At 54.0% G+C, this 25,805-nt stretch overlaps 1 protein-coding gene across 3 annotated transcripts in view; it reads left to right on the top strand.

The window, feature by feature from the left end:
- LOXL2 (lysyl oxidase like 2) overlaps window positions 1–25,805 on the top strand; it is an 87,956-nt gene that overhangs the window by 59,323 nt on the left and 2,828 nt on the right. For all 3 annotated transcript variants that reach the window (XM_047717360.1, XM_047717359.1, XM_047717361.1), the window contains exons 7-12: window positions 5,768–5,919; window positions 11,338–11,505; window positions 13,572–13,734; window positions 17,732–17,975; window positions 23,558–23,673; window positions 24,795–24,931. In XM_047717360.1, coding sequence (XP_047573316.1) covers window positions 5,768–5,919; window positions 11,338–11,505; window positions 13,572–13,734; window positions 17,732–17,975; window positions 23,558–23,673; window positions 24,795–24,931 — 980 coding nt within the window. The remainder of the gene's footprint in view (window positions 1–5,767; window positions 5,920–11,337; window positions 11,506–13,571; window positions 13,735–17,731; window positions 17,976–23,557; window positions 23,674–24,794; window positions 24,932–25,805) is intronic.

Genomic DNA, 25,805 nt, shown 5'->3' with positions numbered 1-25,805 from the left:
AAGGTTAGAGATCTAGGCTGGCCTCTGACGTTGCGTTGTGCCACCTAGAAGCCTCAGTTATACCACAGGCCAGTCCTCTTCTCCCTGGTCATGGTGAGCTCTTTGGAGCGCCCCTGGATGGCAAATACCCCCACAGTCCGGGTCCCTGATTGGCTGATGTGTTGGTCTGTGCTTTCCCAAGGCCTGCGGGACAAAGCCCACTCATTCTGAGAAACAAATAAGCACTGGATGACGTAAGCATTCCATCTATTGTGGGCGTGTGCTATTTGACCTAGTTACTTCACTGCCCGGAGCGGCCACAGGTTTCCAGGGACCTACCAAACTAGAAGAAACCGCTGGCATTTTTGATGCTGTCCTTGAAAGAACCACTGGGTGATTTATGATCTGCCACTACTCTGGGCAGGTCAACTCTGGTAGGCAGGAAGGGAAAAGTCCACAGTCAATGTCAAGTCACAGAGCAGATGGGGTCAGTTCAGTCCTGGCTCTGGCCGGTGGACTGAGCAACCACACCCATAGTTTGGGTGTGAAAGGCAAGAACTAAGAGGCCAGCAGTCTGAGCTGTGACCTTGAGCAAAACCCGGGGTTTCAGATTCTACACTGGAGTCATGGCTCCAGCCTCCTATGATTCTCCGGGACCTGCTCTTATCACCAGATTGGAGGTCAGGTCGGAGTCAGGCACTGTGCTTTGCGCCCTGGGACCCCCTGCACACTTCTGGACTTCACTGGCTGTTTCCACGACCACCTCCTCCCAAGACCCAGCGCTGCACGAGGAGAGGGCCTGTGTCCTTTACCTCTGTATCCCTAATGCTGAGTCTGTACCCGACTCATAATGCTCTAGGCTGTTCATTTTATGAAGAACACATGAATGAATGAATGAATGAATTCCAGTTGTATAAGTAGGATCAGCTGAGTGAATGCTTGGTAAAGAAGTTTGAGACTCTGCACCTAAGCTGTCCATTAGAAATATAGCAGGAGCCACAGAAGTAATTTTAAATTGTCTTGTAGCCAAATAAATAAAAAGAAACAGGAAAAATTAATTTTAATAATATATTTCCCTTAGTCCACTATATCCCAAATATTATGATTTCGATATATAATCGCCATCAGTGCTATTAACGAGATAGTGTACATTTTGCATACCAAGCCTTTGAACTCTAAGCTGTGCTTTACACTTAGAGAGCATCTCGGTGTGGACCGGCCATGGTCCACTTGCTCTGTGCAGTCAGTGGCTGTGTGGGTCAGGGCAGCTTTAGAACAGTGGTTTCGAAAGCCCTTTGCCTGACATCCCCCAGCAGAAATACACATAATGGGACAGGCCGTGCACATAAAGCTGAAACAGAAGTTTCCGGAAACAGTGCTGACCCCTATGACATGCAAAATGCCATGCTATGTCGTACTATATTCTACTGGGCTCTTAAAAATGTGACTGTGGGGACGCCTGGGTGGCTCAGTTGGTTAAGCAGCTGCCTTCGGCTCAGGTCATGATCCCAGCGTCCTGGGATCGAGTCCCACATCGGGCTCCTTGCTTGGCAGCGAGCCTGCTTCTCCCTCTGCCTCTGCCTGCCACTCTGTCTGCCTGTGCTCACTCTCGCTTCTCTCTCTATGACAAATAAATAAATAAAATCTTAAAAAAAAAAAAAAAAATGTGACTGTGACCCGAAGAGTTGACTGTGGGTCTAGAGTCTGTGACATCGCTCCAGGGGGTTAGGCTTGTGCCCAGTGCTCTGCTTCAGCCACGGTCTGTGGTACCACCCCCCTCCAGCCCGGGGCCAAGGCTTGATACTTGGGGGAAGAACAGGGCCAAAGTGCAGGTGGGGAAGGCATCGTGAGGAGGAGCAATCCAGGGGTCAGTCCAGAACCAGGAGCAGGCGAATTATGGGAGTCAGGATGCCCACAGGCACTGCCAGCCATGGTCCTCGGTAGACCCAGGCCAGCGGCCTTCAGGGACGCCTTCCACCCTGTGGAACTGGGAGTTGCAGGAAGAGAACGAGAAACACTGGTGTTCCCATCTCTGTGCCGTGAGTGTGTCTACCTCAGGAACGTGGGGCCCACCCTCTGGAGCCCCATCCCCACGTTTCTGAGAACCCCATGGGCATTTGTACAAGTGAGGCTGGAAGGAGACACCCAGTTGTTAGTTGGAGTCTAGAGCACGTTAGGATCTCGTCCAAACCTTTCCTCCCCGGCCAGTCCCGTAGGCCAGTGATTCACAAGCGTTCACTGAGGACTGTTTGGGCTGGGCCCTGGAATGGAGAATTCATTTATTCCACAAACATTTATGGTAATGGTTTCTGCTTCCCTGGAGCTCGTGTCAAAGGGGGGAAACTAGAAATAGCCTCCCTCAAAGAGAACCTGCATTCAGAGGGGCCACGGGATATGAGATGGGATCCGGATACTCTTACCATTTCCTGAGCCGCTGGTAACTGACCATCCTTGGTGTCTGTCATTCCTCCTCAACCCCACCCTGCCAGAGAGATGTCATTATGGCCTTTGACAGATGAGGGAGGTAGGGTTCCAAAAGCGCCCGTCACTCCCCAAGGAGATGCAGGCTCCCTCCTCTAGTCTCTCCTCGCCTCCCAGGGAGAAGTGTGGACAGAAGCTGCAGGTGGGGGTGAACTGGTGTCTGGCAGAGTGGGGCTGAGGAAGGCTTTGAGATCCTTGGAGATGGGCTCTAGCTAGGTCAGCAAAAGGAGGTGTTGGAGGGGCCGAGAGAGCATCCCCAGATGAAGAACGCAGGTGCTCTCAAACGCTCCATGCTTTTGCACAGCAACCTTCCGCTCCCGTCCAGCACACGGGGGTTTTCTCATCAGGAGAGAATCCCATCGTGGAGCCAGACTGCCTGTTTTGCCTCCTGGCTCCTCCATCAGGCCCGTTACTTCATCATCAGCCCCCTGTTTCCTCATTGTACTGACTGGCAATGACTTGATGAGTTCATGTACGCTATGTGTGTAGGACAGGAACCAGCACATAGTAAGTGCTCAAGAAATACACGCCATCCTTCTGACAGTCGTCAAGCAAGCCCCACATCGGACACTCAGGTCCGAAGGTGCTGCCCATCTCTGTGTCCACCCGATTCCCGGAGCTGGGGCCCCTGCTTGCCTCGAGGACCCTGTTCGGGGTCTGTGCTGTCACAGCCTCTGTGCTCTGAGACCTTGGATGCCTCCAGCTGTAGTCACTGTGTTTTAATCGATTGAGTTGGAAGCCTTATTGTTTGTGAATTGAATTTGTGAATTTGTGAATTTCTAAGGGAAGGGAAACTTGGCTCTCACTTGCTAACATAGGTTGCTCCTGGATGTTAATTTTGGCCTTGGTGAGCCTAGATACAGAGTGTCTCTGGAAACCTCTGCAACGGAGATCACAGAAGGAACACAGACATGACGTCTGCCCTTGTGGGGCCTCCAGCCCAGTAGGGAAGCAGACACGGAACAGAGGGGGCTCAGCTCAGACAGGAATCAGAAAGGCTTCTTGAAGAAAGTGGTCAAAGCTGAGCCCTGAAGGCTGAGTGGGAGTTAGCTGGTGAGGGGGCGAGGAAGATGGTCTGGACAGAGGGTATACATGCAGAGGAAAAGCTCAGCTCAGTCAAGCAGCCAAAGGAGAGGTGGTGGGACAGCGGAGGTGGGAGGAGCAGGCTGAGCCAGAAGGCTAAGTGAGAAGCCACATTGTGCCGAGCTGGCCACCTGGGGACTGTGGATTTTACCCTTTGATGCAGTGAGAAGCCATTCCAGGGACTTTAGATGGGGAGTGACTTGATTCAACAGGCATTAACGGCACTCTTGGGCTGCCCTGTGGTGAATATTTTGGAATGAACAGGCAGGACAGAGCCTAGAGGCTCTTACACTTATCCAAATGGGAGAAGACAGGGTGGGATGAGCGTTGTGATGGCAGAAATGCAGAGCACCCAGATTTAGCGGAGTACACAGGTGTGGTGATGAATTCCTTGTCAACCACAGAGAAAGAGGGAGTACCGGAGATGAGCTCTGGGTTCTGGTGAGAACATTGAACCGGACTTCCCAGGATGGAGACGGCTAGAAGAGAAGCAGGTGGGAGGTGGTCATTCTGCTGGCCAGGGAAGTAAAGGGGACAAAACAGCATTTCCAAGAAGTTCACTCTGATGGGGATGAAAGTGACAGGTCAGGGTGTGGGGGGCGGGCAGTGCTTAGGGGAGGGCAGCTGTCAGATGTGGGGTGAGTCTCTGAGTGTTGAGGGGCAGGACCAGAGCAAGAGGAGGATGGTGGGTGAGGGTCAGGAGAGAGAGGTGATCCCAGGCAGGGCAGGGACCAAAGAGGGAGTCAGTGCAGCCCAGAGCTCCTGGAGAGAACTGGGCTTCCATCCACATTGATGGGCTAGACAGAGGGGAGGTAACCCTGTGAGCTGAGCTAAGTCGAGGATGGTCAGGTTGGGAATTCTCTCTCCCCAGCAGTGGGGGGCTCCCCGTGGTTATGTGGGTACATATGAGAGCAGTTGCCCTGCATGTTCACCATTGGTCACTTGCCACATGATTTGCTGTCTCTGCCCCAGCAGCTCCCCTGTCCACACTGCCAGTGCCCAGGGGGCACACTCAGGTGCGTGCAGCAGGGAGCACCAGCAGGAGACAGGCTGCGGAGAGGAGGGAGGCCAGATGTCTCTTCTCCCTGCAGGGTCCCTGAGGGCCGCTGTGTCCCTCTTGGACCAGGAGTAATGAACGACTCTTAACAGGTGGCCTTTCCACACAGTTTCTTTGCTCTCCTGGGTCGGACACCTATCTTCCCCTCACTCCTGCAGGCCTAGGAGCCATTTCTGTGTCCCATTGTTAGCCTCTGAGTGTTGGACTGCCCATTGTGATTTTGTGATTTCCCTACACTCTGTCTATACCTTTATTATCTTCTCTTTTTTTTTTTAAAGATTTTATTTATTTATTTGACAGACAGAGAGATCACAGGCAGGCAGAGAGGCAGGCAGAGAGAGGAAGGGAAGCAGGTTCCCCGCTGAGCAGAGAGCCCGACTCGGGGCTCGATCCCAGGACCCTAGGATCATGACCTGAGCCGAAGGCAGAGGCTTTAACCCACTGAGCCACCCAGGCGCCCCTTATCTTCTCTTTTTTTAAAGATTTATTTATTTAGTTTAGAGAGCACGAGAGTATGCGTGCACACGAGCGGGGTAGGGGCAGAGAGAGAGAGGGAGGGAGAGAATCCTCAAGCAGGCTCCCTACTGAGCGTGGCACCCAGTGCAGGCCTCGATTCCGGGACCCTGAGATCTTGAGCTGAAATCAAGAGTCAGACACGCTTAAAAAAAAAAAAAAGTCAGACACAACTGAATGAGCCACCCAGGCACCCCTTACCTTTATTTTCAAAATCCCTTTTTCTAACTCTGTTCAAATCATCCAGTTTGATTGTGCTGTCACTTTCCTGCAGGGACTTTAATTCTGTAGGGCTAGTCACCCCTTCAGGTTCAAAACACAAAGGGTATTAAAGTTGAAGAGGGACCTTAGGTGTCTTCTCATCCAACACTTTATCAGAAGAAAACCAATATTCAGAGAGGCTGAGTGCGTTGGCCAGGGTCGCACAGGAAGTTAGTGGCACATTTGATTTGCTTTCAGGGGAGAAGTGAATCCCAAGACAAGAAGCAATTCTCTCCTCGGAGAGGAGGCCTGGAGCCTGAGCTGATGATGGGACGCAGCTGGAAGAGTTTGAGGATGGGACAAACACGTCCTTCCTGTCTAGGACTTTCTTGCACATTCCAGAAACTTTACTTTGGAAGCTGTCACTAGTACATGCTTGTTTTCCTCCCGCAGGGATAGGACCCATCCACCTCAACGAAATTGAGTGCACCGGGAATGAGAAGTCCATCATAGACTGCAAATTCAATGCCGAGTCTCAAGGCTGCAACCACGAAGAAGATGCCGGCGTGAGATGTAACATCCCCGCCATGGGCTTCCAGAAGAAGGTGAGGGGCTGTGCTCTGTTTTGGTCACTGAGCCCCAGAAAGTCTGAGCCAGGTGGCCTCACACTCAAGGGTTCTCACAGGTGGAATTTGAGTGCTCTGAGGATGAGCTCAGAAAGGGCCAGGCCCCGCTGCTGTCACTATTAACGACTTTGTCGCCTTGCATTCATTAAGTGTGCCGAGGGAGAAAATGTATGGATAAGCACGCTGTTCCTCAGGGGCAGATATCGGGCCCCTGCTGCATGCCACCCCCTGCATGGGGACTGGACATGTGGCATGATCGCTAGTCATTTCTGTAAGGGTCTCAAGGTCTGTAGCACCTCTGACACCCTTGGCATGGTACCTGTGCAAGGACCCAGGGCAACCACGTCGACAGCAGGTCTACAAGTTACACAAGGGTAAGGACGGTACAGACATTATTTTGGAACAGAAAAGTGTAGTTTGGTAACCAGAGGGAAAGACAGGGAAACCTTAACAACATTATACCAGAGACACCTTTCCTCTCCTGAGGTAAGTGTCTAAAATCCTACATCAGCGTGTCTCCTGGCTTGGGTGGTTTTTCCTACAGGGCTAGCCAACAAGATGAATTCCTCTCGGTCTCCCCCATCCTCAGGAAAGGTCCAGTACGTTCTATTCATTGCTCTTCACTGTCCCACATATTTGTTTGGGTCCCGGGCGTCACCTGCTACCTGGCTGGCCCATTGGAAGAGTTTCTTAAGTGCTTATTTTAAAAACGAGCAAATGCAGACACATCAGGGCGCAAGATGGCTCTCCCTTTGGGTTCTTGCTTTGACCCTGATTCTTGACCTTGGCACCGGCATGCCAAACCGGTCAGCCACGACATGTATTTGGATCCAAAATGGGACCCCCACAGCCCTCAGCCAAGCTGTGCGTTTGCCTGTGGGTGAGTGGGAGTACAGGCCACAAGTCCATGGCTACGGGGGACACTTGCCATCTCCAGTCGTCTGGCAGCCTTGCAAGATAGCCGTACGGAGCTGTGGAAGGTGATGTGCCCCGGTCCTGGTATGCCTTGGCAGCCTGACCTTTAGGCTGATTGGAGGTGGGTGGGTGGAGTGGGGTTTTCAACCCAAATGAAAGACCTAGGCCAAAGAAAGTGATGTTTTCCAGATGCACTTTGTGGTTGGGATGGCTGAGCCAGGCGGTGCGCTCGGCGATGCCAGTGGGGACACTGCGCTTCCAGCACCAATGGCCTCACCCTTGCACGGGCCCTCCAGGCTCCCGCAGGTGCTCCCTGAGCTCAAGCAGGAGGCCTGGGAGACTTTTACCCCGGCCTCCCATCCCCCGGGAAGGAAATGGGCAAGGTCCCCTGTGAAAGAAAGTCCCAAGGCCATATGGGTTGTCTCGGCCTCGCAGCAGGCCAGCCCGTCACATGGTGTGGCTCGAGGCTGCCAAGGGCACCTGCAGGTCCGCCAGACAGAACCGCTGAGACTCTCAGCTGTTACCACGTGTTGGTTTGCTGGGGCCGCCATAACAAAACACCACGGACTGGGAGGCTTCGACGCTAAAAATGCTGGTGCTCACAACTGGAGGGGCTAGAAATCCAAGATCGAAGTGCTGGCCGGGCTGGTTCCTGCCGAGGCCTCTCTCCCTGGCTTGCGGATGGCCGCCTCCTCCTGTGTCCTCATGCGGCCTCAGTGTATGCAACCCCCATGTCTCTTCCTCGTCTTAAAAGGGTGCCCGTCGTATTGCATTAGTGCCCACCCTTATGACCTCATTTAACGTAATTACCTCTTGAAACACCCTTTCTCCAAATACAGCCGTATTAATGGGTTGGGGCTGCAGCGCGGGAATTACACGGGCACACGAGTCAGTTCACCATCACTTACTGGCCGATTCCTTCCATAATTCTTTGAGGCTTGGGTTTACTCCTCTGGAAAGAAGGACGTTGAGGGAGATGATTTCCCTGGCTTCTCTGCCACCCCTGTTCAGTAGGAAATCGACTGTTCTCTTGAATGGCTACTAGAGACAGCACACTTGGAAGCTGGCGGCTTTGGTCATCTGGCCCCAGCAAAGCCTCATTCCTCTTGCTGCTGGGAGTGGGGAGCAGAGCCCAGCAGGCTCTGGGAAGGGCAGGTGGGCTTCCCGGGTGACCACCCCTGCTGACCTCCGGTTCACCTCTGAACTGTGGGCCTCCCCTGGCCCGGCCTGGTTAGCAAGACCAAGCCCGTGTGAGGAATGTTGAGTTGGCAAGTGCCCGTGCTTCCTTTCAGGCTGACATCCAGGTCATGTTCCCTTGCCTCCTACCCCCTCACATCCCAAAATAGGTGTGGGACTGGTCAACCACAACCTTATCAAAACACGAGGCAGCCTTGCCAGACGGCACTGGTGGGAAGTGTTTTGCTTTCCCTGTTGGTGTTCAGGAGAACGTAGCTCCCTGTGCTCCGCGTCCTTCTTTCAGACCCCAGACTGCTGCCATCGAGAATCAAAGGAATAAGGAAAGGGGAGTGCCAGGGTTATTTTCAGAAACTCTGAGGACGCTGGACCTTCCCTGGCATCCTCGCCGGCTGACCCGAGGCCTCTCAGGGTTCCTCCCATGCTGGTGAGGGCAGAACACCTCTAGCTGGCACATCCGGCTGGGGGATGCTGGGGCCTCAGAGTGGGGCCCGGGGCATGGAGAACGGTGTCCTGGGCCGTGTTAGAGCTTCATGGCTGGCCTCTTGCTCCCTCTGGTCTTCTCTAGAAAATGAGAAAAGGCCCCCAGTGCATCTTGAAACTCCCAGAGCCGTGGAACCCTGGTCCCTGTCAAGGACTGTTACAATAGTCCATAAGGCAAGGCACTGTCCACAAGGAACTCTAAAACAGTAACAAACCCGATTAAAAGTCATTCTGCTCTTAGCCTCACTGCCCGCTGGCATTAGCCTCAGTGCTCACCTGGCCCACTAGATGGGTCCACTCCCATAGCCTCCACCTCCCCAGGGTGCACGGGCTTGGTGGAGGCAGCTGGAAACCACACCAGGGGAGGAGGATGGCCTGTGGTGACCTAGGCATGCCCCCGATGGGTTTAAACACACGCCCTGCCCAAGGTGCCGCCCTTTCCTTGGCATGTTGAAGCCCGGTAGCCTGCCTTCTGCCATTCTGGGATTTTCTCAGTGGCTCTGCTCATCTTACTTGTCTGTGTTTTTACATAGACCCAAAGATATGTTAGTCATGGGTAAAGTACGATCCAGATCTAAGACCGTGTCCAGTGCCTACCTTCACCCCGGCTCTCAGCCCAGAAACTCTCAGAAGATAAACATTGGCCTCCCAGAGGCCAGCCCTCTTCTTGCCTGCTATGACCCCTTCTAGTTCTTCTGAAGAGAGTTTTGATTTCTGAAGGGACTCCACCCTAATAAAGATCATTACTAGGATGCTGACTAATATTTCTTGAGCACTTAACGATGTGAGGATTTTCCTTGAATTATCTCATTTAAATCTTCCTCTCCACAAGCCTGGGAGGTAGACTCGGCATCATGGCTGCCCTTGGTTTGTCTGTTTGCCAGCTGACCTCACTGACCTTTGAAACCCCTAAATCCATAATAAGATTTGAGACATATGTCCCAGGAGTTATGCTGTTTCTAAGAACTGGCAAGCCAACAGCCCAGTATGTGAGGGTTCCTGGAGGCGTCATGCCTTGTCCCAAAGGAACGAATTGCTAGGCATGTAAAGGAAGCAGCGTAAGGTGTTTGGATGAAGGCGAGCATTTTTAGAGCCCTTCCCCAATCTCTGGATCTCTCTGCTTGAGCTCACCTAAGCTGGTCCATGCTTTCAGTCCCTAAGACTGATCATTCATTCATTCTTTCCAAATGTATTGTTGGAGAACCTGACATTTGTGAGGTACCGTCTTAATTCTCGATCACACAGGAAACCGCACAAACACAGCTCTGCCCTTAGGAGCTTATACTAGCGCGGGGGAGACAGATGTTAAACAAACCGCGAGTTAGCTTAGTTATAACTGTTGGAAGTGCTCAGAGGGAGACGTGTAGGGAGCGACGGAGTGTGTCCAGGGCCACGGACCCCAATGAAAGGGAAGTGGCTCAGGGCGCGGACTCGGAAGGGTGAACAAGGATCAGCCGGGCAGAAGGGCACCTATATGTTGTGGGCTTACATGGGGCTTACTGCGTGACTCGGTCAAGAAAGATAGCCGTGGAAACCGGAGGAAGGCCTGCGTGCCTGGAAGTCACAGAACAGGATGGAAGCGTGAGTGGCGGAGCAAGGGGAAGCCGCTGCCATGCTCCGAGCCGGGAAGCGATACGAGCAGGGGCCTTTCAAAGCTGACGCTGGCTTCTGACTAGACAAGCGGGTAATGAAGTCCAGAGTGGAGGCCGAGAGAGAAGGAGGGGGTCTGGCTCGGGCAGGGGATGATGACGCTGAGACAAGAGGGTCCACGCAGAGTGAAGGGAAGCAATGAACTGGAAAGAGACTTTGGAGATAAAATCCACCGAGGAAGGTTCTGACCAGATGTTGCGGGAGAGAGAGAGAGGACGGTGTGAAGGACGGCTCCCGGATGGCTGGCTTGTATAACAGAGTCAACTGGGATCAGCAAAGGACAGCGTGCAGGCCAGACCTATCCCTCTGCCTGGTTTTGTCATTACAGTTTTACTGGGAACACAGCCACGGTTGGCCATTGACCCATTAGCCCGGGCCGCTCTTAAGCTGTGCGGCAGGGCTGAGTGCTTGTGACATGGAGCGCACGACCCATGAACCCTAAAACAGCTCCCGGCCCTTTGCAGAAAGTGTGCTGCCCCGGGAGTAGACGGGAGTGCCTTTTGCTGCAATAGGGGAACAAGGAGGAGATAAAACACAGGTTTAGATGGAGATGGAGAAGACGCCATGTTCAGATTTGGGGTCTCTCTGAAACTGACAGGCGGAGCTGTGACAGCATTTGAACTGTCAAATATGCGGCTGGTTACGGGGTCACAGAAGGGAGTTCTGGTGGAGAGGACAGTGGGGATGGGGGCAGATGAGATCAGGAGCTGGAACCAGCCAAGCAGAGGGTGTGCTGATGACCAAACCCAGGAAGAAGTCTCAGGGAGTTCTAACATTTTTAATAATTTTAAGTTCTAACATTTTAAGTTCTAACATTTAAGTTCTAACATTTGGCGCATCCTCCCGGGTGTCTGCTTCTAAGGGCAGCCCTCCCCAGGCGTCTCACGGATGGCAGCAGGGAGCAGGGGCTGGTGCAGCGGTGGGGGTCAGTGCCCAGGCCTCTAAGGCCTTGGGCTGCCTGCAGGTCGGGACCTAATACACAAGCCTGCGCTGGGCACCATGCAGGCTCGCAGCAGGCTCTCAGTGATGCTGTTGACGCTGACTGTGTCCCAGGCAGGAATCCCCGGCTTGGGGGAAGTTGAGACTGATGGCAATACGGTGGGGCAGCTCCCCTCCATTCCTATCTGGTGACTTTGCCTTTCTTTCTGTCCGCAGCTGCGCCTGAACGGAGGCCGGAACCCGTACGAGGGCCGTGTGGAGGTGCTAGTGGAGAGGAACGGGTCCCTCGTATGGGGGACGGTGTGTGGTGAGAACTGGGGCATTGTGGAGGCCATGGTGGTCTGCCGGCAGCTGGGCCTGGGGTTTGCCAGCAATGCCTTCCAGGTGAGAAGCCCCCACCTCGGCCCCTTCCATCCAGTGTGACCCTGGCCCTCGCAGTCAGGACCTGCTTTCCATGCACCTTCCCCAGCTGCCCGGGAGGTGGACAGCAAAGTGCCCTGAGCTGGGGGGAGAGGGACCAGGAACCTCATCCTGGCCTTGGCTCTGGGTCATGTTTTGCTCTGGACTTCTTTTCTCCACTACAGAATACGGGGCTGGACTCTGGTTTCCAGGGTCTACTCTGCTTAGAGCACTGGGATTCACCCTGGGCTGGGGGCTGATTCTGGGGTGTTCTGATGTGCCTATGCAGAGGGAAGCAACTCAGTCCTATGGGGCAGTGAAGACCACCCAGCCCAAAGGCCTGGCATCCCAGAGGCCTTAGCTCTCACTCTCTTGGAGGCCCCTCTGACCAGACCATGTTTCCCATCCGGCGTCTGTACTCACGCCTTCTCCCCTTGATGGTAAACCTCTAAGCCTTTCCCGCCGTCCAGCCAGCCCCTTCCTGAAAGAGAGGGACTCAGCTGAAGGCAACTAAGCCCCTGCCCCTATCGAAAGGCAGCAGAGGAGAGGCAAGAAGCACTTTGGCTTCACAAATCATTGACTTCTGCAAGCTGTATTGTGAGGACACATTGTGAGGAGGAGGCTGTGGGGGGAGGAGAAGCCAGAGATGGGAGACTTGAGGTCTGTTCCCATCTCTACCCCCACCAGCCTTCTGTGTAATGATCTGGGCCAATGTGGCTGCCCTCCCAGGCATCCCTTCTCCTCCCTGTGACATGGAAGGAACCCCTCAGGTCCTCAGTGTCCTGGCTCTAGACACTTCCTCAGTGTTTGGAGAAAAGGAAAATGTCTGGAGGTCCCACGTTGCTTTGCTAACCCTGCCCCTAGCTCTTGTGCAGGGAGGCGGGGTGGGGGGTGGGGGTCCTGCCTCCCGAACAGGATTTCTTAGGGAGGGAGCTGACTTGGGTCAGCTCCGTAGCCTTGCAGAGCCTGACTGCCTGCCACGGGCTGGCTGCGTCCAGGGTAGGAGCTGAGTCCTGAGCTGTCCTGTGGCTCCTCATTCTACCATTCAGAAGAGCCTGGCCTCTGAGAGCCCTGCCCATTCCCTCCGGGGTCCTGGCTTCCCACAGTGTCTCTCCTAATGCTGCTTCGACAAGCCAGGGCCCTCCCTGGGCTCCAAAGCAAGAGGAGAAAACAGTGCTCTTTCAGAGAGCGCCCATCCCGTTATTTTCGTTCCCGGTCAGCTCATTCTTTTTTTTTTTTTTTTTAAAGATTTTATTTATTTATTTGACAGAGATCACAAGTAGGCAGAGAGGCAGGCAGAGAGAGAGAGAGGGAAGCAGGCTCCCTGCTGAGCAGAGAACCCGATGTGGGGCTTGATCCCAGGACCCTGAGATCATGACCTGAGCCGAAGGCAGCGGCTTAACCCACTGAGCCACCCAGGCGCCCCAGTCAGCTCATTCTTAACACACCTGGGCCTCAGCAGGGTCATGATGTGGGCCCGGATCTCTGCCACCGATTACGCACCCCGTCCCTTCTTGAGGCCCCAGTCCTCTCTCCAGAGGACGACCGTAAGGAGAACCAGTAGGATGTATGCATGATGAGCTATCACGTGTGAACAGGTTTCTTCTCTCCTGCCCATTCTGATGGACTGGCAGTGTCTCCAGGAGCACTGTGCCAAGGACTCTGAGAGCACGTGCAGGTTTAGAGGAGACAGGACCCTGACAGGCAAGTCTGTCTGCGCCTGGGCTCAGGGCTGGGGAGCAAGCAGCCTGAGTTACCGGCGCCTGCCGTTCCTGACACACAACCCTGGACAGCCGTTTGAGCAAAACCTTAGCCACACTTTCCCTGCGGGGACCAGAGGCAGAGCCAGAGCACGGGGCTCTCCCCCACTCCACCACCAGCAAACTGCGTGACTCGGGGCTGTGGCTGTGTGTGCCGCCGCTGTCCCCATTAGAAAAAGTGGGCTTACATTTAGCTTCAGCCTTGGGATTTTCCTGAGGCTGAAAGTTGACCGAATACGAGAAAGTGACAGCTCACGGTAACACGCTTCCCATGTCTTTTGATTCCTCCAGGAGACCTGGTATTGGCACGGAAATATCTACGCCAACAAGGTGGTCATGAGCGGGGTGAAGTGCTCGGGAACCGAGCTGTCCCTGGCACACTGCCGCCAGGACGAGGATGTGGCCTGCCCCCAGGGCGCGGTGCAGTATGGGGCCGGAGTCGCCTGCTCAGAAAGTGAGAGTCCCTGGGGGTCACATGCTCCCTCCCCCGCACAGACACCCCAACACTTGCCTGCTGATCGTGGAAAGAGAAGCAGGAGGAAGGGACTGGGGAGTCTGGGAGCCTTGGGTTCGAATGGCAGGGCCGCTGGAGACCAGGGGAGTTCTGTGCCTGAGAACTCCCAGCACTTACCAGTGATCGAGGAAGACAGCACCTTCCTCAGGGCCGTTTCTGAGGCCAGGGAAGCAGATGAAGCACATACCCAGGGCTCCGTGTGTGTTGGCTTCCTTCCTCCCAACCCCTTCCAAAAAGCATTGCTTATTTTCACACCTTGGAGACAACTTAGCTTCCTGGTGAGTCCCTGGGAATCCTAGAGAGACTGAAAACATAGAAGGGGAACCCCTGCGGGGACTCAGAATGGCCCAGCTCATGAAGGCTCCCTTCTGTGCTGAGAGAGAGAGAGGACTAGCCCTGCAGCCTTGTGGGCACGCTGCTCTCCGGAGCCTCGTGACAGTGCTGCCCTCCCGCCTTGACCTTCTAAAACCACACTTAGCCTTTTCCCTTGTGAATCTGGGAGGTACAAGAGGCCCAGGATCTGGCCAGAGAACCTGAGAGCAGACCCCACCTGCCCTTTATTAGCTAATCTTAGCAGAGTTAACCACTCTGATCTCTAGTTACGGTTTTTCCTAGACGATGGGAATTAAATGTGACAGGAAACACGCGTGAGTGCCCAGAAGACAGTAGTGTGCCATCGCCATCTCTTACCATCATGGAAAGCCAGGGGTCCAGACCTGAGCTAGGGAGCTTTGTGCACCATTGACCCCTTTAGACTCACCCAGCGTTTTCTAAGCCTTCCTTGTAAGGCAGGACTGCCCTCCTCCCACCCCCCAGGTGTGAGCTTCTCTGGGCGGACCACCCTGTCCAAGGAAGAGCTTGTCACTCTTAACCGGCCATCCCCGGAGGAACATCCAAACAGAGAGCCCCAGTCAGGGGCCTTTTCTTGGCTTCTTAATTTATTTATATTTGTAATATACCATCATTTCCAAGAGGAAAATAACATAAACCTAAATAAAATTCAAGGTAGCCTAGGAGAAGATCAGATGTGAAAAGTAGGGATTGGCAAAAAGCTACTGGCTCAAAATGGAACCGAGAGAGAGATTAAAAAAAAATACGTGCTATAGAGTCCTATTCGTGTACTGTCGGGAGGTCATAAAATTCACCAGGAGCTTCCTAACAGCCAAAGGAAGGAGGGAAACCTGGTCATTAATGTCATCCACAGTGTCCATGAAGCAGAAATATACCCATGAGATGAGAGACGCCCACTGTTCTAGATTCTGAGATGGAAGGGAATTTCTCACGCAGACAGACCATTATGAGATCAACAGTGCCCTTGACATCCTCATGGAAGGTGAAAAATGAGTTTTGTGGGGCTCTGAGAACTCAAGTTAGGCCAAAGGCATCACTCAGAGTGACTCCTGGGGTAGGCGGGGGAACAGTGGCCATTTGGGCCAGGAACACAGCTCTTAGCGAATCTGGCTTAATGCATGTTACAGTATTGGCAGATGAGGAATATTCTGCATAATTACTATTTCTCATCTGACCAGTTCCACCCTGTATCTGCAAGTCTTCCTTTTCTCTCCCTCTTCCTGCTGACCCCCCCCCCCACCCCACCATATATACTCCGTCTTCTTTGTTACCTCTCATGTCTTCTCTACTCCCCCTACGTCTCGGCCCGTGTCCAGGCGCCATTCCTCCAGACTGTATCAGCCCAGAGGCTCCTTGGTGGTACCCCCACAGTGACGGGTGCCCCTCCGATGGCTCCCCCACCCCAGGGCCGGAATCCATGCTGGTCTCCCACGCATGCTTCTGTCCTGTTCAAATCCCTCCAGGCTTCCCCACAGCACTTAGGTGAATTCGGGAACTTGCACAAGGCACGTGTTGTCCAGCCTCATTTGGAGCCACCTCCCACCCCTCCTTGGTGGCCCAGCCACAGAGGTGCCCCTTTATGCCTCAGGGACCTGACACGTGCTACTTAGCGTGTAGGGCTACTCCTTTTAATCCCTGCTCCCCCTCCAGGCAGCAACTAAACCCTAATTGCCTCCAAGGAAATCCTTCCCAACCTCCTCCCCACCGCTGGGTCCCCTGGTTATAATTTCCAACACCCTCCATATGTCTCCTTCTGGCTCTGGTCACAACCGTAATTAAGCCGCTAATATGGGCTTCTGTCTGTCTCTCCTGCAACAACGTAATGTCAGCCTTGTGCAGCACTGTCCAGAGAGCCTAGCACAGGGTTCACTGGAATGCTTGGTGGAAAGACAGAGAGAAAGAGAAAGAGCAAGGGATACCCATTCGCTCAGCTCAGATATAAGCAGAAGTGCTGTCCACGGAGTACCGACTGTGGTACAGACAGTGAATAAGACTCATTACAGCCTCCAATAAAAGTGTGACCAGGACACTCAGCACCAGCCATGCCTCCTGGTGTGTGTCCTCCAAGAGGAAGTATTTCTCAACAAAGGAGAGCCCTCCACTTGCTGTCTTCCACTCCTTACCCCACATCTCATCTGTGTGGCCCCCTCCAGACCCTTCAGCTCCACATCCATCCCCTGCAGGTGGATTTGCTCCTCTAGAGGCTGCCGGCCCCAGGGGGTCCCAGTGTGTCTTTAGAGCTCCACACGCAGCCTGGGGGCCATGGGGAGCCCTCCAGGCTCTGATGAACCTGAGGGAAACAAAACTCAGAAGCACACCCGCTCCAGTTACAAGCAACTTGTCAGGAAATGAAGGATGGATCCCGTTACAAGTAATTCACAGGCAATACTTTTGTGAATTCAGATGTACTAGAAATAGTCAGTAGAGTCTGACTTTTAAAGGGAAACCTACGGTTAATCCTTTTGTAAAAAAAGATAAACCTTCTAATAGGCTTGTTGAGGAAATACAGAGTGTAGCCATTGGTAATTTTTTTTTAAACACCTGTAGTGTGCAGTGTGCTCACTGATTCAATCAAGCTTTGTTTTAAAAAATGCACCTGAGGGCACCTGGGTGGTACAGTCAACCCATTAAGTATCAGACTCAGTTGGCTCAGGTCATGATCTCAGGGCCATGGGATCCAGCCCCGAGGTGTGAGGAGCCACGCTCAGCCAGGTATTTGCTTCTCTCTCTCTCTCTCTGCCTCTCCCCCTTTGTCCCTCCCCGAGCTTGCACTTTTTCTCTCTCTAAAATAAATACATAAATCTTAAAAAAAAAAATGCACTTGGTGGAAACTCTCATGCAGAGCAACGGTATACGTGGAAACTGGAAGAATCCGTTATTGAGCAACATGCATCAGAGCCTTGAAAACACGCAGCCCTTCCGTCCAGCAATGTCACTTCTAGAAATACCCTCTAAAGAAATAAGTTATATACACAGACTTACTCCTGGATGTTTATCACAGCTTTATCTTTAATGGTGAGAAAAGGCAAGCAACTGGTGTATCGAGAAATAGGAGGTAGGGTTATGAATTCAATATTATGCAGCCATAAAATGCATGTGTAATGGGTATTTATTAACAAGGAAATATGTCAAGATCTGTTTTAAGGGAAATGGTATTAGCAGACTGTAAATCCACATACACTATCACACGTGTTGTAAATTGTGCATCCCTCCCAGAAGGATCAGACCGAGGTGTTCACGGGGCTCTCTCTCCGGGAAGCATAGTATCATTGCTATTGTTTGTATTTTATGATGGAAAATCTCCAGGCACCCAAAAGGAGAGATAACAATATAATGGATGCTCGTGTTTTGCCCATCATGTTGCACTGATAGCTGCAGAGATGTCTGAGAGGACTCTCAGAGGAGGGGAAGAGGAATTTGGGGTAGCATTCCTCCAGGAGGGGACCTGGAGAGACCATGAGCCCGTCCCAGATGGTGATGCTAGGCAGGGATGGGGTTGGTCCCAGCTCAGGAGTCCAAAGCAGAAGACTTGGAAGGGTGAGGGGGGTCGTTCCTCTTGCTTGAACACTACGTCTGTGCTCCCCAGCTGCCCCCGACCTGGTCCTCAATGCTGAGATCGTCCAGCAGAGCACCTACCTGGAGGACCGCCCCATGTTCATGCTCCAGTGTGCCATGGAAGAGAACTGCCTCTCAGCCTCGGCCGCCCAGACCAACCCCACCACAGGCTACCGCCGCCTTCTGCGCTTCTCCTCCCAGATCCACAACAACGGGCAGTCTGACTTCCGACCCAAGAATGGCCGCCATGCGTGGATCTGGCATGATTGCCACAGGTGAGCCCTCCTGCATCACCAGCAGCCTGACACAGTGCAGGGCCCACATAGGAATCAGAATCACAGGGTTGCTCTAGAGAGAGCTGAGAGGCCACACATCCAGGAGGCGGGGTCTGCCCACATTAGAGGGGGTCCAGGTCGCCACAGTGGCCTTCCACGTTTACTGAGCCATTCTCCACCGCCAGCTGCCCCAGCCCCCCTCACCTTCCCCTAGCCTGGTCTCTTTCTTGCCTCCAGTGCCTAATGTTAGGGAACAAACATCTTGTTTGTTTTATCTCCGCTGACACGAAGTTGATGGTTTTCATGTCCATCTATGGCAAGTTCACACTCTGCACAGTGCTCGGGGGTTCTGCAATTTTTGGATTTTTATAAATATATGTGAGGGGCGCTGGGGTGGCTCAGTCAGTTAAGCATCTGCCTTCAGCTCAGATCATGATCCCGGAATCCTGGGATCGGGCCCCATGCCAGGTCCCCGCTCAGCGAGGAGTCTGCTACTCCCTCTCCCTGCTACTCCCCGTGTTTGTGCTGTCTCTCTGTCAAATAAATAAATAAAATATTTTTTTTAATATCCTTAAAAAAATATATATATATATGTATATTTGAAATATCTCCAGGAAGGTAGTGGGTGTGGAGGCAAGGTTTCTGGACCCAGCAGTCATGAGACCCAGTCTCTCAACCCAGCCTTGTGATGTCAGACCATCTGGGCCACATCAGCCGGGACCTCCAGTTGTCCCTGCCAGCCCTCAGCCTGTGGACTTGGCCCCAGTGCTATGAATCCTGCACCAGAAAAGAAATCCTAGAGCTGGCCCTAGCTGGAGCCAACAGAAACCACCCATTCATCTCCTTGCCTTTTCTTCCTCTTTGCCTTTGATTCTCATTCTAATCCAGAGCCCACTGCCCTTGCTTATTCAGATTTTCCTGCAGGGGACCTGACTTGGGCAGGGAGAGGGAACAGAAGAGAACAGACGAAGTGGGGGAGCCCTGCCGTGCAACAGGGCAGCAAGACCCCGAGGGGTCCCCAGTGAGCATCCCCTCTCCCCGGATGCCCTCCATCTCTGCGGCAGAGCTCCCTCCTTCTCACAGGGAGGCCCGTGGGCGGGCAGAGTCAGTCCGTGGCAGACCTTTGCCCCAGAATCTGCATTTTGTCAGCATCACCAGGCAATGGTGTGTATGTCTTGTCTTAAGTCTGAGGAGCCCCAGCCCAGCCAGGACTAGGCGTCCTTCCAACTGGAAAACATAGCGACCCCGTGAGGGGCACAAGAACTGACTTTTATTGACCCCTTCTCAGCGCCAGGCACATTTTCAAGGGTAAGGGAGTGGGGGCTCGGTGTTTATAGGGCTGGTCCAGGAAGTCCAACGGGAAGTTGCCAGGCGCAGATCCCCGGTTCGCGTCTGTCTGACTCCAGCTCTTTCCGTTACCTCTGCTGCATGTTCATCAGAAACCTGTCCTCGCCTGCTTCTCCGTGTCCCAATGGATGCTCCTGTCACAGTCAAACCGGTTTAGGGATTGAACTGTTCAATCTGTTTCAAAAGAAAAAGCCTAGGGATAGAATTTAGAACTTGTTGATTTTCCTTCATAATTATTATCCGTATGTTTTGAATGTCCTAATTAGCCAGGGAATTTTTGGTCTCCATACAGAAGTATGTCAGCCTTCAGCAGGCTGGACGTCAAAGAGTAAAACTGAAGTCGTGAGCAGATTGGTGCCTGATGGCCTCTAGAAAGCATATGGGTGGGAGCCCTGGGCCAGCGGGGGCTGACGCTGCCCGCTGTAAGTTGGACATGATTGCATCTCTGTCCCACACGTGGCGGTCCGCCCCGACATTACATGGGGGGAGTCTCTGCGGGACATCTGCTAGCTCTCCAAGCAGTGGTTTGTCCTCTAAGAATACACATGGTGACACCACGGACGTGTTCCTTCTGATCTGGAGCTCCAGCATCCTGGTCTCTACCCCACCCTACCCCATGCTTTTCCTGTCGTCCTGTTTCATTTCTGTGCTTACAGATGTTCTAATCAGTGGTTTGGGAGGGATGGGTGAAAAAAAACATTCTGGCCAAGCATATGTCCCTTCAAGCCACCCCTTCCTCATCCGTAACTGAGAACCTACAGCCATGAGATCTCAGGGAGCATAAGACTGTTGCCCTCCCCCCGCAGCACCCAGCCTCCAAAGCTCCAGGGGACGTGTCCAGGCTCTGTAGGAGGACCTTTCAATAGGACTTCTGGCCCCAAAACCTCGATTGGGTCCTTTTGGGAGTATGATGAAAGCAGGCCCTTCTTCACCCAAAAACAAAAAATTATTTCTAGAAGATTCAACATCCTCTTTCAACAGATTTACTGACTGTGGAGCCAAAGTTGAGAACCCTGGCTCAAATCAGTGTGCATGGGGAAAATTATCACTCCCAATGTGATTAATGCTACAGTGAGGAATGGAACTATGTTCTTTGAAAGCTTTCAAATGAAACCTAAAGACTGACCCCCTTAGCACCTTCCTTGCCCACCATAGGTAGAAGAAAATGCCCTGAGATGTCCTCTCTTATATGCACCGTGCCATGGTTCAATGACCCTGCCTGTGCCCCAGGGAGCGGGGCCACACCTACTTCACTGGCACGTCACGTCCCAGGTCCGGCAGGGTCCAGGTGGAGCTGGACACAGAGCCGCTCTGCCCCTGCTGTGGCCCGGGGATGAATCCTCACACTGCAGGTGGCCCCACGAGAGGCGCTGGGAGCTGGCAAGCAGGACGGTGGAGGCACAGCCCAGGGCCCAGCCCAGCGACCCAGGGACAGCCCTGCTCCAAAGAGGAGACTTTCCTTTACTCTGCCCAGCTCCCACCATGTGCAGAGCAGACCCCATCTTGGATCAAAGCCCCACAGATGTGATGTGGCCTCTGGGAGCCAATGTTAGGCCCTTGCCCCATCTGTAGGGCTTTGTTCTGGCCAGAGGGCTCCCAGCACATGGGGAGGGCGGGTGGAGTGAGCAGAAGGCCCTCACCCTTCATGACAGCACCTTGTGATTCTGAAACACCCGCCACCATCCTCCCCTCCTCCATATTCTCTGCAGTGGGGACAGGATCATTGTCCCAGCTGCCGCTGAGCCCCAGCTAGGACTGTCCATTCTGGAGGCACGAGGGGATATGTGGCAGGGGTTGGACAGGGTGAAGGGTGACAGCATTTCTGCAGCACACACCAACTTTCTGATTCAGAGTTTTATGTGGGTCCCCAGGGACCTAGGAAAACAAAGCTGCCATCTTCCTCTGGACTGGCGTAGTCTGTCTTCCGCATCTCCATCATCTCCTTCTTCCACTGACATCATGTCTTAGCATGCTGAGCTCCGGAGTCTTAAGGTGGAAGGCCATCCTTCCTTTTCTCCGGATCACAATGACCTCCACCAAGTGTCAGGTTATTCTGTCTCTCCTGAGGTTCTGGAATTTCTTTCCAAGTTGTAATTTCCCTAGCCCATCCTCCCCCACCACCGTGGATCTCCCCCTTAAACTTTCAAGGGTCAGGACACCTCAGTGTGGAAAGTGGAGATATACCCAAAACCAATACATGCCCTCCTGCCCTCCAGGGGCTCCATCTACATTTCCTGGGTGGGAGGGTGGGGGCAGGGGGTACTCCAGTCTCTACAGCCAGCCGGCAGGGAGGGAGACGTGGCCCCAGGGAGTGATGTCCACACCTGCCCCATAGGTGAAACACAGGAGCCCCAGGACTACAGCTAGCTGGAATCAAGAGGCTCCAAACCAGCTGTTTCCATCCTCGTGTTGGTAGGGGAAAAACTGAAGAGCTAGGGAAGACTCTTAAATCAGGTCTGCAGGAAGCAGGAGGAGCGAGAGAAGGTCAGCCTTACAAGAGTCCATCTGTGGACTGCGTCTGAATTTTGTTTAGACAACGGAACATAAACCCATTTCTCTTCAGTCTTTCCAGCCGGTAAACATGGTAACATAAACCCCTCTCTGAAAGATGCAGACATGTTTTAGGCAGTGAGTCAGACCTCATGTCTCATCCTGCTCCTTTGAGAAGCCAAAATAGATTCATTCAGAGTCATCGCTTCGACTTGCCACAAAACGTGTCCTTGTGAGTGTTCTCAGGGGGCCCCTGGCTCAGCATCGCTTTACCCAGAAACATGAGCGACCTGAGAAAAGCCCGTTAGGAACTCCTGGCATTATTTTTAGCACAAGCAAACATAGGAGGAAGGGGGAAAGAGCCTCTAATTTCCTCTCCGAAAACCTATCGTTTTAATTCCCCTCTTGCCGCTGTCCTGACTGCCCCTGCTCCCATGGAGGGAGCCTGAGGCCAGCCCCGTGGGTCTTGGAGGGGGTGAGGAAGGCTGGGAAGGGTAGCAGGAAAGGTAGTGACGGCAGTGGTTACAAAATCACTATTCTTGGTACTTCTGTGAGCAGGAGTGACGATGAGAGAGTTGACAGGTGCTGAGAACCCCTCTGTTACAAGCCTCCTGGGAGGTCTTTCTGTGGTTTCTCTGATTCAGTCCTTCTGGGACCCCTAAGAATGGGTCCTATGATCATCCCCTCTTACCTGAGGAAGAAGCTTGGGTAGTTTTGCTCCCCATGCCTTGGGTGCCTTGTATCTCTGTTTCTGCATTTGCCCCGTGTCCCTGTGATGCCAGAGACAAGCGTGTTCGCATAGTTGCACATGCCTGTGAGGCACACATGGCGCAGCTCGGGCTGGGCCTCAGGGAGGCCCTTGGCCACACGTGGCAGCCATCTTCCCCTTATTTTTTCTGCACCAAAGGCACTACTTTCCAAGAATCTGCATCTGTTCTCAATTCCTCCGGAGCCAAGAGATGGGACACTGTTATGTAAGCAACTCGCAGGAGCAAGAGACAGGGGGACACACGAGCTCTCCCTCCTCTGCTCTCATCCCGAGCCCATGGGGATGTGCCTGCCATGCTCTGCTCCTTCCCAAGGGCCTGCGAGCCCCCCTCGGCCCCTTTTTACGTGTCCCAGGCGAGGGGCACAGACTCCTGCCGCCCACTTTGAGCTGGTGCGGTGACCTGGGGGCCCTCCTGCCTTGAGCCCGGATACCCCCCTGACTCATAAATGGTCTGCTTTTCCTGCCTTTCCCCTCCCGCACATGCCCTCCCCCTTCTGTCCTTTCCCTCCCCGTCATATCCCCACTTCAGAAAGTTTCCCAGAGATATCAGAAAGTCACTTTTATCGGTCTGCAGTAAGTGTGCAACACAGAAATGGGCTGGGACAAACACTGTCATGCCCAGGAGGGTTATAAACAGCACTGAGTAAAGAGCTCTTCAGGTATGGAGCGGACAGCGTGGCAGGCCCCCTGCCTCCCTGGGCACCTTGCTAATCCCCTCGAGGCCGCCTGCGTCCGGGCAGGGTTGTTCCTGTTCAGCTGGTGAGAGAGCCGAGTCCCGGATGGGCAAGCCTCCCCTCGTGGGGGAGCACCATGGATACCAGCTTCTGGTTCTGTTCTCCCTTTCCTCAGGCCTTGTCACCCACTCCTCTTCCACAGGCCACCCCTCAGGACCCCACTGCTCGCAGGTGGCAGCTCCAGCCACTGACCTGTAGCCTGCCCCCGCCTTCTCTCTCTCTCACTCACTCTCTCTCTGCAGGCACTACCACAGCATGGAAGTGTTCACCCACTATGACCTCTTGAACCTCAACGGTACCAAAGTGGCAGAGGGCCACAAAGCCAGCTTCTGCTTGGAGGACACAGAATGTGAAGGAGGTATCTTTGTGTGGTGGCTCCAGAGGGACTCCAGTGCTCCCACCTGTCTTGGAGCCCAGGCCTGAAGCCACACTCTGTCACCCTGGCCACTGCTGACTCTACCCATGACCCCTTCTCCCCTCAGGCCTTCCTGTGGCTATAGCTTGGGGCTGGGGCTTGTAGGCAGGGCCCGGCTGTGAAGGTGCTGGATGCCCCCACCACGGTGGGCACTGGTGGGTCCAAGTGGTCCCCTGGTGAGGCCCAAACCTGACACGTGGTTCCCCTCCACCTCTGGCTGCCACGGCCTCTCTCTCTGGGTCCCAGTGCCAAATCCCCACCCCACAGGCTCATGGCCTCCCAAGTCCAGACCCAAAAGACCTGCTCTGAGGTTCCCAGGTCTCTCGACTCCCCCGGAAGCGGCACTCAGCTCCCACCTCTGATCACTGGTGGGCACATCTGCCACCTGACCTGACTGGGACTCAGGGGAGACACAGTGCTGCTTCTGCATATGCCCAGGGCTTCAAGCAGTGCCCGGACAGGTTAGCCTCTCGGCAAATGCATGTTCATTACTCAGCCGTGGACTTGCCATGCCATGAAATCACCCAAACGAATGAATTTTGAGCACGTCCTATGTACCACACAACCAGCCGACCCAGTGAAAGGTCAGATACACGAACCAGACCTGAGCCCACATAAAAGTGCCGACTCTCCAGAGGGAGGCAAGATGACCCCCCACATTAAGCTAAATAACCACCACCAGATCTTTCCCAGATCAACGCTCACTTCATTCCCCAGCTAATGTGAATGCCAGAGGGGCCAGGGAGGGCTTTGTGGAAGAGGGGCCCTTGGCTGGCCCTAAAAGGACAAGACAGGATGTGGGTAGAGAATCAGGCAAGGGTTCCAGGGATGGGAGAATGGATGGGAGACCCACACAGTCGGGATGGGATGCCAAGCCCTGATGAAGCAAAGGTTTGAGGGCTTGGGGGAAGGAAGAGATTTGTCAAGTGTGGGCTCTGGGAACAGCACCCAGACAGTGGGGCTTCTTGGGGCGCACTGGGGGAAGGGAAGCGCAGAGGGAGAGCACTAGAGGCAATAGGGCCCAGGTGCAAGGGGACCGGGCTTCTCTCTGCCCCTGCCTGCAGACATCCAGAAGAATTATGAGTGTGCCAACTTCGGTGAGCAGGGCATCACCATGGGCTGCTGGGACGTGTATCGCCATGACATCGACTGCCAGTGGGTCGACATCACCGATGTCCCCCCAGGAGACTACCTATTCCAGGTAGGAGGGGGTCCAGCCCGAGCGGATGGGAGGAGGGCCCTATCTCCCGGTGATGGGGAAGGCAGCCCCCTTCCTGCTGGTGTCCAAACGGGAAATGAAGGCAGGGAGGCCAGTCTGAGGGGCAGGAGTCCTATGCCCAGGGGCCGGCACATCAGGGCCAACCAGGTGACCTAAGCATGGGAGGCATGCACGCCTCCCGGGACACCCGCACTCAGCTGACACCTGGAACTTGCAAATCAAAATACACGGGCAGCCAGATCTGGTCCTCCGGCCCAGGAGCTGTTCCACGAACTCTAAAGCGTCCACACCTGCGGTGTCATTTGAAACAGGCTCTGTCCTCCACGCATCCTCTCCCGGTGCCCTCACCCTGCCTCGTCTGTGCTGTCAGAGCTGAAAGTAATCTCATGAAGAGCAATTCACTCGCCAGTGTTTGTGACCTGGGTCTCCCAGAAAAGTTGGCCTCGGGCAAGGGTCTGCAGGGGGGACGGTTCTCCTGCCTCCCTGCAGACACAGCGGCCTGCTCCAGCCTGCTCCAGCCAGGGCCCTGGCCGTCATGGTAGTGGGGCTGCACCCCCCAACCTCCCCTTGTCTGGGGCGCAGTTGTGCTCCGGCCCGCGGGGGCTCCCTGGCGTCCTGTCACATTCCTGTACAGCCATCCGGCTTGCTTTCGGGCTGGCCCCACCGGGTGGCAAAGTGGGTGACCAGAAATGTGTCATCCTGCCTTGAAAACTTGCCCAAGGGGGCACTCTGCCAGCCCAGAGCCTGGCCCAGGGTCCCCACCCTGCAGACGGCCCTGGGAAGAAGCAACACCTGCAGAGAAGTGACCACAGAGTGGCTTTGAGTCTTCCTGGGCAGTTTCAGAGGCTGGAAATCA

Source organism: Lutra lutra, chromosome 2, assembly GCF_902655055.1.
Source record: "Lutra lutra chromosome 2, mLutLut1.2, whole genome shotgun sequence".
Classification (NCBI taxonomy): Eukaryota; Metazoa; Chordata; class Mammalia; order Carnivora; family Mustelidae; genus Lutra; species Lutra lutra.
This window is presented reverse-complemented; position numbering and strand designations above follow the sequence as displayed.